We start from the raw sequence: 12,895 nt of genomic DNA, 5'->3' as shown, positions 1-12,895 counted from the left end.
ATCCTCTGTCGTCCCCTTCTCCTCCTGCCCCCAATCCCTCCCAGCATCAGAGTCTTTTCCAATGAGTCAACTCTTCGCATGAGGTGGCCAAAGTACTGGAGTTTCAGCTTTAGCATCATTCCCTCCAAAGAAATCCCAGGGCTGATCTCGCTAAATTATTTAAGAGTCTATTGAAGTACCCAGGGGCAAGAGAAAATAGTGGCTTAGATTAGGAATGGTGTTAATGGAGATGGTAAAATGTAGTCAGATTTAACATGAAATTTGAAGGCCAGCTGTTAAGACACACTGGCGAATTAGACATAAGAGAAAGAAGAGTCAAGCCTGACTCCAAGACTTGCAGCCTGAGATCTTTGGTGGATGATGTTATAACTCACTGGGATGAACACCAGGAGAGCAGTGGGATGGGTGATGAGTCAAGACTTTGATTTTGGCGTTGCTACATTGGCAAGTCAGATACGACTTAGCAACTAAACACCACCACCACATTGGAGGTGCCTATTAATCATGCGAGTGGGGATCTGCAGAAGCATTTAAATATACCAGTCTTCAGCTCCTGAATTGGGAGTCACTGACCTATAGAATGTATATAAGGTACCAGACTAGAAAAGGTCATCCAAGAAGAGAGTACAGACATAAAAGAGAAGGTGGCATTAGATGTTCCAACATTTATAAATCAGGAAAAGGACAAGGATGCAGGAAGGGCTACTGAGAAGGTTCAGCTTTAGGTGATGCCTCAGATTCCCTCCAGTCTATAATTCTGCGTTTTAGAGATTTCCAATCATCCCCAACTTTCTCCCAAAATATCACAGAAATTTAGACACTGATACTGACATAATCTTCCAATGTACTGGCAATAGAATTCAACAAGAGGCAATTAACAAAGTAATGATTATAAGCATGGACTCTGTCCTCGGCTGTTGTTCAGTCGCCCCGTCACGTCTGACTCTTTGTGACCCCGTGGACTGCAGCACGCCAGGCCTCCCTGTCCCTCACCATCTCCTGAAGTTCGCCCAAGTTCATGTTCATTGTATAGGTGATGCCATCCAGCCATCTCATTCTCTGACGCCTTCTTCTCCTTCTGCCCTCAATCTTTCCCAGCATCAGGGACTTTTCAGTGAATCAGCTGTTCACATCAATGACCAAAATACTGGAGTTTCAGCTTCAGCTTCAGTCCTTCCAATGAGTATTCAGGGTTGATTTCCCTTAAGATTGACTGGTTTGAGCTTATTGCTGTACAAGGGACTCTCAAGAGTCTTCTCCAGCACCACAGTTCAAAGACATCCATTCCTCGGCTGACATGGGTTCAAATCTCAACTTTTTCATTTAATAGCTATAACTATTATATCAGGTAATTCAGTGGTAAAGAATCCACCTGCCAATGCAGGAGATGTGCATTTTGTCCCTGGGTCAGGAATGTCTCCTAGAGGAGGAAAAGGCAACCCACTCCGGTATTCTTGCCTGGAAAATCCTACAGACAGAGGAGCCTGGCGGGCTACAGTCCATAGGATCACAAAGAGTTGGACACGGCTAAGCACGAACATGAGAAACTTGACCTTAATGAGCCTCTAACAGTGATACATATAATACCTACCACATACTTGTGAGAGTTAAGCAAGATAACATATGAAAAGAGCTTAGTACAATGTCTGGGAGGTACTCAATAAGCATTTAATGTATTAGCTCCTATTATCAGATGTCATATGGAACACTGAGGTCTGAAATAGAAATAAAACTGGAAACTTAGTTAATAAGTAAAATATTGGGTAATATAGTTGTTACTATGGTTTACCCAAGACCTCTGTTGATTCAAAATCTTACTACTGGCAGGTTCCCTGTATTAGAATTGGTCAAGCCAGGCTTTTTATTCTGTACAAGTGTTACCTCTGAGGAATTGGTACTGGCCTGGACCAGTGAAATACACAGCCAAGCTTGGCACATCTTGTATTTACCCAGATAAGTGGGTGGTTGCTTCTCTATGTGTCAAAAAAACAAATATTTGCCTGACAGGTCTGTTGTGCCAAGAGCCTAAAATGCCTCTGACATACAGAATATTGCAAATGCTGGTGGTTCCAAAGCACTTAGTGGCTATACGATTTGTGAAGCTATAAATCCATCAAATAATATATGGGTATGGATTTACAATAAAGAACTCTCAGGAAATTACCAACCCCAGAATTCAGATTTCAGTATTTTCTCTCTTCTGTTTTATACAAACAAGATCCAAAGGTATTTGTTCCCTGTTGTACTGGACCTAGTTCAGAGAATAAAGCCGAGCAAACATCCATGGCATCATAGAGGTTATATGCCAGCAAAATCTAAATCCTAAACTTACATCCTAATCATAAAACCCTAGGTGGGGCTTTGAGAAGCTTACAGTCAACCAGAAATACCCAAGAATGGAGTGTCTTAGAGACCTCATCTCTACCAAGGGAATACACCAGCCACTCCTGGGTTGCCTCCTAGGGAATATAAGGGAACTCTTACCAGTGAATGTATGAAGTACTTTGTATCAACACAGAGAAAGGCACTGATTATGCATGTTTCCTTTATGATTCTTTTTTATGGTTTTTGTTGTTTTTTTTTTCATTTCAAACTGCATCTTGTAAGTAGTTCAAGATGTGGGCTCCCCCTGACCCCTCTTCCACTATAGCGTTGCTAAGGCCACAGGAGTCTCTCACTGGGGCCACACTCACAGAGCCTCAGCAGGGCTCTGCTGCTGAGCCAGCTCCTTAGTGTGGGCAGCAATGCGAGGGGGCTTAATGAGAATGGAGAGTGGAATCAGTTGCGCCTGAGCTAGAAACTTTATGGGACTTCTCTGGTGGCTCGGATGGTAAAGAATCTGCCCACAAGGCAGGAAGAGGCGGGTTCAGTCCCTGGATCGGGAAGATCCCCTGGAGAAGGAAATGGCAACCCATTCCAGTATTCTTGCCTGGAGAATTCCATGGACAGAGGAGCCTGGAAGGCTACAGTCCATACAGTCCATGGGATCCCAAAGAGTCTAACACTTAAGAAACTTTGCTCTATCCATGGATCAACATAACCTTGTTCCCACAATGCTGTTCTTTTTTTAAAAAAACAAATACTTATATGTCCACCATGCACAAGGCTCTGGGTTCAGTTGTGAACATGACACTTCTTTGCTTGTGAATAAGGTATAGCCTTGACCTGACAGAGTTCACAGTCAAATAAGGAAGATGGTTGTGTATGGAGATTGTTACAATCCACTGTAACAAGAGCTGGATCACAGACTTTGAAAGGCTGTGAAGTAGAAATGTCTCCAGAACTTTCCAGCTTGATTGAGTACAGTGAGAGGCTAAGGTAATAAATCAAGACTGTCTTGGGAAGGTTGTCTCACAACCAGAACAAACAGCCTCACGGCACCACCACCACACCACACACACACACAGTGTTATACACATTCTCTGTGCCTCACATTCTAGATGCCTGCGTGACTGCCTCTGGCACTGCTAACCTCCCCAGTGCCTGCAACTGCTGCTGTCTGCAAAAACCTGTGTGACACGGTCCCATCTACCCACTGCTTCTGGCCAAGAACCTAACAGGCTGGCGTGGAATTTTTCTTTTTCATCCTTGCACCTGACCTTGACTAAGATTGCTGCCACTATCACTGTGCAGCAAACAGCCAAAGTACAGCAGGTGTGAACTAATGGAAGCAGTCTTCTCACCCCAATCATTCTTTCCTCACCCTAGGATTATCCTCCTCCTTCTCAGCTGATATTAGAAATTTCCCAAAGGATGTGGCTCAGATGGTAAAGCGTCTGCCTACAATGCGGGAGACCCGGGTTCGATCCCTGGGTTGGGAAGATCCTCTGGAGAAGGAAATGGCAACCCACTCCAGTGCTCTTGCCTGGAAAATCCCATGGAAGGAGGAGTGTGGTAGGCTCTAGTCCATGAGGTCGCGAAGAGTCAGACACGACTGAGCCCTTCACTTTCAAAGGATGTTCAACAGCAATGGGCAGGTACAAGGCAAGACTGTTTCCTCCCAAGACTTAGTAAAAGTGAAAATGATCCTGGTACCTCTACCATCTCCCTAGACCCCCTCCCTCCTGTTCCAGTCTCTCCAGTTTCCCCCCTTATTCTGAATAAGCTAAATCAGAATTTAAACCTACATCTTGGATTTCTTTTCAAAGTCTTGCTTAAAATGAATAAGGAAACCCCTTAAGAAAAAACACGTGGTATTATTTTCTAAAAAGCATTTTTCTCAGATGGCATGTGAAAAATGGATGAAGAAAGATGAGCCTAGCCAGGGGGACGATCAGAATGCTGTTGCAATGACGTGGGCGAGAGTTAATAGTGCTCTGTTACCATTAGGGCAGCTGTGGTGATGGAGAGAGAAGATTCAAGAGAATCTTATGAGGTAGAATTAATAAGATTTAATTGTCCATTGACTACCAGCATGAGGAAGGACTCAGTGAATGGATGGATGGCAGGAATGCAGAGAAATTAAGCAGAAAAGAAGAAAATATCATTTTGAATATTTGGGGTTTGAAGAGCCTTTGGGACATCTTTGTGTAAATCCTCCCATTGACTATCATAAATATGGGGCTACAGACCAGGAGAGAAATCTAGACTGGAGTTGGAGATTTGGAAGCCATTGGTAAATAGGTGGGAATTGAAACTGTGGCCACAAAATTAAACCCTAGAGAGAACATATTGAGTAAGCAATGTGAGTCAGGGCTGGAACCCTGGGGAACACCAATAATTTAGGAGTTTCTGGCAAAGCAGGTTAGAGTGAGTCGTTAAAGATATAGATGTGGACGCAGGAGAGAAATGTGTCAGGGAAAACCACTGGTGATGGTCTTAAGAAAGCCTGAGTGCTGAAAATCAATGACTACAGGATATACACATGGAGAAGAAAAATTGGATTTGACGATTGGGAGGTCATTGGTGACCTCAGAGAAACCGGTTTCAGTGCAATGGTAGAGGACTAAGCTTTTCTGCCAAAGGTAGGAATGAGTTCAAGCAGTAGCTAGAGGGGAATGCAGGGTTCTGGAATAGCTTTTGAAGATGGAAGTGATCAAATGTGCTAACTGGCTGGAGGGACATAGCTAGAGGAACTAGCGGGGGATCCCACTGCCCAGGAGGGCTGTGGAAACTGTACCAGGTGAGGCCTACATGGAAGGATCTGGATCCCAGCCTGGCATCAGTCATTGCTTTGTAAAGCTCAGTGTCCCTACAAGAGGGTCAGGCCAGATGAGTTAGAATCTGCCATCAGTCTGGGAGGGGACACCACTCTGAGCTCAGGTGCTGCTAAGGAGAGGTCAGCCGCAGCCCTCAGAGCAGAGGAGGATGAAGGAAGGCCCGTCTCCACTCTTGCTATGCTTCTTCTGGATTTTACCTCAAATCCAGATGGCTCCTTTCACATTTAGCTCCATCCAGCAATTTCCCCCCACACGCTGCTCTTCCCTGCCATGCTGGTTCTGGCTTCCAACAGTCATGACTGCCTCCTCTCTGCCAGAACAGCTGCCTTGCTCCTGCTGCCAGCTCTGCTTCTTGGAGTAAACTGCATTTTCAGATCTCATCAGCTCGCAGACGGAACAACGAAGGGGACGTTAGTCAAAATAACAGCAGTTTCTGGCTCATGGCCCCCAGCAGCAGAATTTCTGGAATCCGAGCTCTCTTCCCTGTCCAGTCCTCCTTTCCAGCAGCAGATACTGGGTTTTCACTGCTCCGCCCCAGAGTCAACAGAGTCATCAGAAGTCACAGCACAAAAACTGCCCTTGTGTATAGTCGCTCAGTCAAGTCCGACTCTTTGTGACCTCATAGACTATAGCCCGCCAGGCTCCTCTGTGCATGGGATTTCCCAGGCTAGAATACTGGATGGGTTGCCGTTTCCTTCTCCAGGGAAAACTGCCCTTGCTGCTGTCTCTACAGTCAGCGTGTCATCACCTGGAGAGGCCCTTCTCTCTCACTAGGGGTGTTGATTTAACCATCCCACAGCACCCAGCTACTCTGGGCAGCCCCTCTCCCAGCAGCCCTGCAAGACTTTTGCATGACCCCAAACAGAACTGGTTTACTGTCTTCAGTTCAGTTCAGTCGCTCAGTCGTGTCCGACTCTTTGCTACCCCATGAATCGCAGCATGCCAGGCCTCCCTGTCCATCACCATCTCCCGGAGTTCACTCAAACTCACGTCCATCAAGTCAGTGATGCCATCCAGCCATCTCATCCTCTGCTGTCCCCTTCTCCTCCTGCCCCCAATCCCTCCCAGCATCAGAGTCTTTTCCAGTGAGTCAACTCTTCGCATGAGGTGGCCAAAGTACTGGAGTTTCAGCTTTAGCATCATTCCTTCCAAAGAACATCCAGGGCTGATCTCCTTTAGAATGGACTGGTTGGATCTCCTTGCAGTCCAAGGGACTCTCAAGAGTCTTCTCCAACACCACAGTTCAAAATCATCAATTCTTCAGCGCTCAGCTTTCTTCACAGTCCAACTCTCACATCCATACATGACCACTGGAAAAACCATAGCCTTGACTAGACGGACTTTTGTTGGCAAAGTAATGTCTCTGCTTTTCAATATGCCATCTAGGTTGGTCATAACTTTTCTTCCAAGGAGCAAGCGTCTTTTAATTTCATGGCTGCAGCCACCATCTTCAGTGATTTTGGAGCCCCAAAAACTAAAGTCTGACACTATTTCCACTGTTTACTCTCTTAGAACCTTTAAGAGAAAAGCCTGTGTTGCCTTTCTTAAACTTTATTTAATAGAACCTCTTTTCTCTTAGACCTAGAACTACTTCAAGTCAGAGCCATGTCCAGAGACAAATTTTTTGATACTGTATGGCCTCACTCCAAAGTTCTTATTCCATTCAGTACGCTTAGATGGCACCAGGATTACACTGATATATCTCAGTATCCCTCCTCACCACCATGACACTCTCTGTGAAGTATTCTCAGTGTTTCTCCTTCATGCCTACCACCCCAAGCTCTTCCTGATGTGTTTGAACAGGTTTGGAGTCACTCTCTGGGCACCTCTTTTGGAGATCCTCATTAGACTTGCACGGGTGGCACCCTCAGAATCCTGGGGATTACGTACTATTCATTACGTCATGCTCCCCTCCACAGATGGCAAGCCTCTCTCTCCAATCCTCTGATATAACAGGGACAGGGGCAAGACTCAGGGAGGCCAGCCACTTTCCAGTTCTTGAAGAGAGCAGTTCTGCCATCTGCAAGGCATCGTTTGCCTTTTAGCTTCTGACTGATATTCCAAGAGTGGATTTTAATCTATAAAACACTGCTCAGTTGAGGAGCAAACTTCTCTGAGAATCAATCACCTGGCTCCAAGTTCAGCAGTCTGGTGGTTTAAGTTAGTCCGTCAGGAATATTTATTGGGCGCAAGACTAGACTGACTGCTACAGAGAGACAGGACAGAAATAGAAGACAGAGCACCCTGGCCTCCCTTGCTCTTAAGAACCTTAGAAACGAAGATGGATACGTTTTTGCTGCCCTCAATTTTGGAGAATTAGTGCCAGTTCTTGAGGAGGGAGGTAATTTAGTGACATACGAAGCATGTCACCATGGATATTTAAGTTAATTTAGTTTGGGCATTCCGAATTTTCCAACATGAGTCATTTTTTAAACATTATAAATAATGGTTAGTCTTTGAAGGTGAATTGATTTGCCACCATTCTTGGAAAAATGTAGAAAGCCATCCAAAATATGATATTTTACAACCCAATTTTTTCCTGCAATACTTTATCTTATGTAGAATACTTTTTTTCAGACGACTGACTCTTCTTTTTCAGTTTCTTTACAACATTACATAATGGAAATTTGTTTATATATGGTGACAAACTCTATTGTAATTTTTTAAAAAATAGTAAAGGCAATGTACAAAATATCAATTTGGTGAAGTCTCATGGAAGAATGAAGGTGGGAACTGGGGCTTGGAAGTCACACAGAGCTGGCAGAGTCGTCACACCACCTGCTTAATCAGGGGACCTTGAACTATGTTTCTTCAACCCTATAAACCTCAGTTTCTCATAGGTGAAATAGGGATAAAAATATCTACATCTCATGAGACGCTAGTGAGGATTAAGTGAAAATCACAGTGCCTGGGTCATGATCAGTACTCACTAACATTAGCTCTCCTCCCCTCTTTGTTAGAGTGATGGATTTGCAAATGTTTTCCTTCTGTTATCCCAACTTTCTACTAAAGAAGTATCTAATAAGGTGTATTTCCTTGAATTACAATAAGTAAGTTAGATAAATATACTTTAGATGTTCAAGATTAAATGGTGTTATGCATTTGGTTATTTCTCCAACCTTGTTATTCTAACTAAAAGCAATTAGGAACAGGAGGAAATGAAAAATGTGTTTAAAAAATAAGCTATATTAGCTGTTCTTTATCCCAAGTACTGACAGATTGTTGCAATGCTCTTGCCAATGTAGCATAATTTTACAAGAGGCACATTTCCAAATAATAGTAGTAATAGCTACTTATTGCAATGCGTGACTTAGCCAGGCCCAGGGCTGAAAGCTTTCATATATGGTCTCCTTTAGTCCTCACAACTTTATGAGGTAGGTACTATTATCATTTATCATTTTATAAATGGGAAAGTTAATGAGAGTGTTTAAGTAGCTTTCCTTCTATGATTCAAGTACTAGTTGGCAGTGCTGGAATCCAAGCCTGAGTCTGTTCATTCCAAACCTCTGAGCTTAAACCACCAAATGGTATATCACTCTCCATCTTCAGTGGGTTACATTTTATTGGAACTTGAGCTAATGCAGTTTCATCTCCATCTGCTGCTCTTTATGTTTCTCAACCTCTGCACAAGTAAAGTCCAAACAGCTACATATTAGAGAAGAAAGAACACCGGCCTAGGGGTCTGACCTGTGGCTTCTAGCCCATCCTGTGCTACTTACTACCTGTCCTCCCTGTCCCTCCTTGGGGCAGTGACCTACCCTCCATGAGGCTACATTCCCTTGCTTTTAACTGGTAATCATGGTTCTTTCTCCACCAACTTGGAGAAAGGGAGAGTTGTTCCACACTGTCAATGGCCTCCAGCCAAAATCACCAGGAACACACTTCTGTGTTGAACAAGTTGAGTGTATTGCTCATCACAGTGAGAGAAAATGACACCAAAGGGCATTTCAATAAGAGAATGTGAGAAAGGATTATAGGGTATGGGCTTTGGTTGGGTGATTTGAGGAGGGTGGGGTAGGCGTGGGGGACTGAAGAGTCTACAGGAGCCAGAGTTTACTTTGGATTATCAGGGACAATTCTATGATTAGGTATAAGATAATAAATCTTATCTATCCCAAGGGCAGACTGCTGCTAAGTTGCTTCAGTCGTGTCCAACTCTGTGCGACCCCATAGACAGCAGCCCACCAGGCTCCTCTGTCCCTGGGATTCTCCAGGCAAGAATACTGGAGTGGGTTGCCATTTCCTTCTCCATGGCAGACTAGAGTGAGACTAAATAAAACTGTAATTGGTAAAGAATCAACAGTCATTTATATTATGCAGGGTGGGAAGAACATAGTATTTTCTGATTTGTAAATGACCTTGTTTTTGTCTGTGCTTAGACAAAATTATGAAGTGGTTTTGGTTTGTCTCACTTCGTCATGAGTACAGAATGAGCTTGTCTGAGGTTGAGGTTCTGTGAGGTTGATTGTGCCAACAGAACAACATGGCACCCATGGGGGTCCCAGGCCAGCTTCTGGCGGATAGAGTGATGCCAGCTCTTAGGTATGGGGCTGTTTTTCTCTTGCTCAAGACCAAATGAGACAACATAAGCCAAAGGGACTTTGCCAATTGCAGAGCATCAGACAAACAGAAAACTCGAAGGAAAAATCAAGTCAGTGATGCAGCACCTGGCTGGTATCAAAATCAGAAAAGTCCTCCTTTCACCTTCTTTTTTAAAAAGAAAATTATATAGGCTTCCAACTGGGAAAAATCTCTCCTTTTAAACAAGACCTGCCCTACCCTAGGGAGCTGAAGTACCACATTCACTCTATCTTGTTTGTGTCTTTCTCTAGGTCGGACTCATCTCGGGCACAGTCTTCGTGATTCTCGGATTGACTGTCCTGGCAGTGGGCTTTCTTGTGCCCCCCAAAATCGAAGCCTTTGGCGAGGCCAATTTCGTGGTGGTGGACACGCACGCGGTCCAGTTTAACGGAGCCCTTGACATGTGCAAGCTGGTGGGCGCCGTCCTCTTCTGCATCGGGGGCACGTCCATGGCAGGGTGCCTGCTAATGTCGGTGTCTGCAAAAAGCTACTCCAAAGAAGAGAAATTCCTTCAGCAAAGGTTTAAAGAGCGAATCGCAGACATCAAGGCCCACACTCAGCCCATTACAAGAGCTCCGGGCCCGGGAGAAACAAAGATACCAGTCACTTTGTCCAGGGTTCACAATGTCCAGCCCTTAGCGGCAACCTGAAATCTTTTCCACCCAACCCTCCCCTCTCTAATTCACACCCAGTGTTGCAAGGGAACAGGCCAGTTTGGGAGACGACAAGGCTTTGGCATTGATCTGCCCCAGAGCTGTGCTGGGCAGTGGGCAGAGTGGTGACTGAGCTTAGGCTCATTCCATTCAGTGGCCCTGGGGACGCTTGACGCAGTGGGTCGGCGTGGGCACATGCACCCAGCTGCCTAAAGAGGTGCGGCTGGGTGCCCACCAGGAGCTCTCTGGACCTCCTCTCTCATACAGTGTGACTTTGTGACATTTTCCGTGTTCTTGGAAAGCACTCAACAGTTCAGACCAGCCTACCAATGGCTAACGTGGTCCATTTTACTTTCTTGTGTTGTTTTTTCTAATTTTCTAACCTTTCCTGTGTGGTGCTGCCTTCTATTCCTGGTCTCACTACATGTAAGATATTGTCGTGTGTGTTCATAGAAAAATCAAATTCCCTGATTTTGACCCCAACCTCGGTCTTTTAGCTCTAACGTAATATGAGTCCTTAAGATCAGAAACAAACTTTTCAGAATTCTCCACAAACCTTTCTTTCTTTGTTTTGTTTTCTCCAGTTTTTTCCACTTAAAGAGCTCAAATTGCCAACTTTAGAGTCTTGGGAAAGAAATTACTATTAGGAGAATCTATGCAGTGACCAAAAGCACTGAAGTAAAAGTCAAGAAATTTGAGTTCCTGTTACTCACTAGCTGCATGGTCTTGGGGAAAGCACCTAACCTCCCAGGCCTCAGTTTCCCCGTCTGTAGAATGGGGGTCCTGGTCTGTGATGTCTCGTTTTGCCGTGTGTCATTGTGTGTCCATGACCAAGGATGTTTACAGCGCTCCTGTGGTCTTGCCACAGTGGGATTCTTTCAGATCTGGACTCCCAGAAACTTGCCAAGTCAGGATCCTCATGCCACCTACTCCTAAATATCCAGCCCCAGCAGTTTATACAATGCTGTCATATTTTTATAGAGACAAAAGTAAGCCATCCTCTACTAAGAAACCCCCTGAGTAGATATAAACCTTAAGAGGGTTTTCTTTCTCGAAAAAGGCACTTTCTTCTCCTGTAAAGTGTTCATCTCATCCCTTTGCACTTCTGTTTAGTCTGTGGATTTAAATTAGACTGAGGAAAACAGAACACGTGAGCTTGAGACCCTCTCAGAACCTGTGCCACCTTCGAATTCTGTCTTTTTGTTTTTTCCTTCCTTCACTGGATAAATAAAACATGTGAACGAGCAGAACCCGAATTGCCTTGTCATTCCTTCGGTGTGGCTGTTTTCTCTCCAACGTGTGATTTTCCATTCTGAGGCTGAGTGAGCTCTGCAGGTCCCCTGGGGAAGTGGAAGAATAAACGAAGCAATTAGTGCTCTTGTGCACATGGTTTCTTTTGCATCATCCAGCATCAAACATGCGGCAGATCAGCATCCTTCACAAGGATCGTTGGCCGTGTTTGGGAGAAACTGTTCTAGTTTACTTGGGTTCTTCGCTGCCTGTGGCAATGCCATTTTACTTGTGTTCTCAGAAGCCTCATTCAAGCTCCCAGGCACCTGTTCAAGGTTACACTGTGAGGTTTTCCATGTTGACTTCTATGATGTGTAGCAAGGGATCTTCAAGAATGAGACTTGACTTTTAAGAGCCTCCAGAATGAAAAATACATACTTCTGGTTCCAGTCTGGTCTCTAGTGCTTGTGGGCAATACACCACTAAATTCTCCCAACTGGTGGAGGTTTCAGTATCTGCAGAACAACTCATAGGTGTTGTTATGCGTATCCAAGAGTCAGACGCGACTTGAGTGACGTTCACTCACTGAGGAGGAACCAGGACCCTGCCCCCAAAGCTGCACTACTGGTTTTTTTGACGGTTCCTCCCTCATCTCTGACCCATTAGAAGAATGTCCACGAGCTGATCACACCCTCTTTGAACCCTTACCATAAAACTTCTCACTACACCCCCACCCTGCATGCCAAGGTGGGATATACAGTTTTGAGGGCTTTAACCTGCTGTGGTCTCTTTTGCCTGGCAAAGCAATAAAGCTGTATCTTTTCTACTTCACCCAAAACTCTGTCTCCGAGATTTAATTTGGTGTCAGGGTAGAGAGGCCGGATTTGGCTTTACATGCCACCTGTTAAACGGAATCCCTGTTGTTACTGGTGTTGTTTAGTCAGAAAGTCATGACTCTTGCGACCCCATGGACTGTAAGCCCATCCAGCTCCTCTGTCCATGGGGTTTCCCAGGCAAGAATACCGGAGTGGGTTGCCATTTCCTTCTCCAAGTGATCTTCAATAGGTTGCAGATTCCCTGAAGTCATTAATTGTCTTGCTTACTATGCGCACAGCACCTCAAGACAGAAAACTGACGACGAGAGATTGTGTAAGCAGCAATTCCATGTGCTTCCAAGGCCTCCTGTCATCCGGTCCAGCTCCTTTCTACCTTTATTCTGGCATCTACCCTGGAACCCTATGTTCTATCAATAGCTATACTCAACCACTCTCC

At 44.8% G+C, this 12,895-nt stretch overlaps 1 protein-coding gene across 2 annotated transcripts in view; it reads left to right on the top strand.

Annotated features, from left to right (window-relative positions):
• The window catches only part of NRSN1 (neurensin 1), a 20,477-nt gene extending 8,834 nt beyond the window's left edge, over nucleotides 1-11,643 (top strand). For both annotated transcript variants that reach the window (XM_010843514.1, XM_010843515.1), the window contains exon 4: nucleotides 9,992-11,643. In XM_010843514.1, coding sequence (XP_010841816.1) covers nucleotides 9,992-10,390 — 399 coding nt within the window. In that variant the 3' untranslated portion in view covers nucleotides 10,391-11,643. The remainder of the gene's footprint in view (nucleotides 1-9,991) is intronic.
• Nucleotides 11,644-12,895: the final 1,252 nt, after the last annotated feature.

Source organism: Bison bison, unplaced genomic scaffold (genome assembly GCF_000754665.1).
Source record: "Bison bison bison isolate TAMUID 2011002044 unplaced genomic scaffold, Bison_UMD1.0 scf7180017864182, whole genome shotgun sequence".
Lineage (NCBI taxonomy): Eukaryota > Metazoa > Chordata > Mammalia > Artiodactyla > Bovidae > Bison > Bison bison.
The sequence above is the reverse complement of the archived record's forward strand: the minus strand, read 5'-3'. Positions and strand labels throughout refer to the sequence as shown.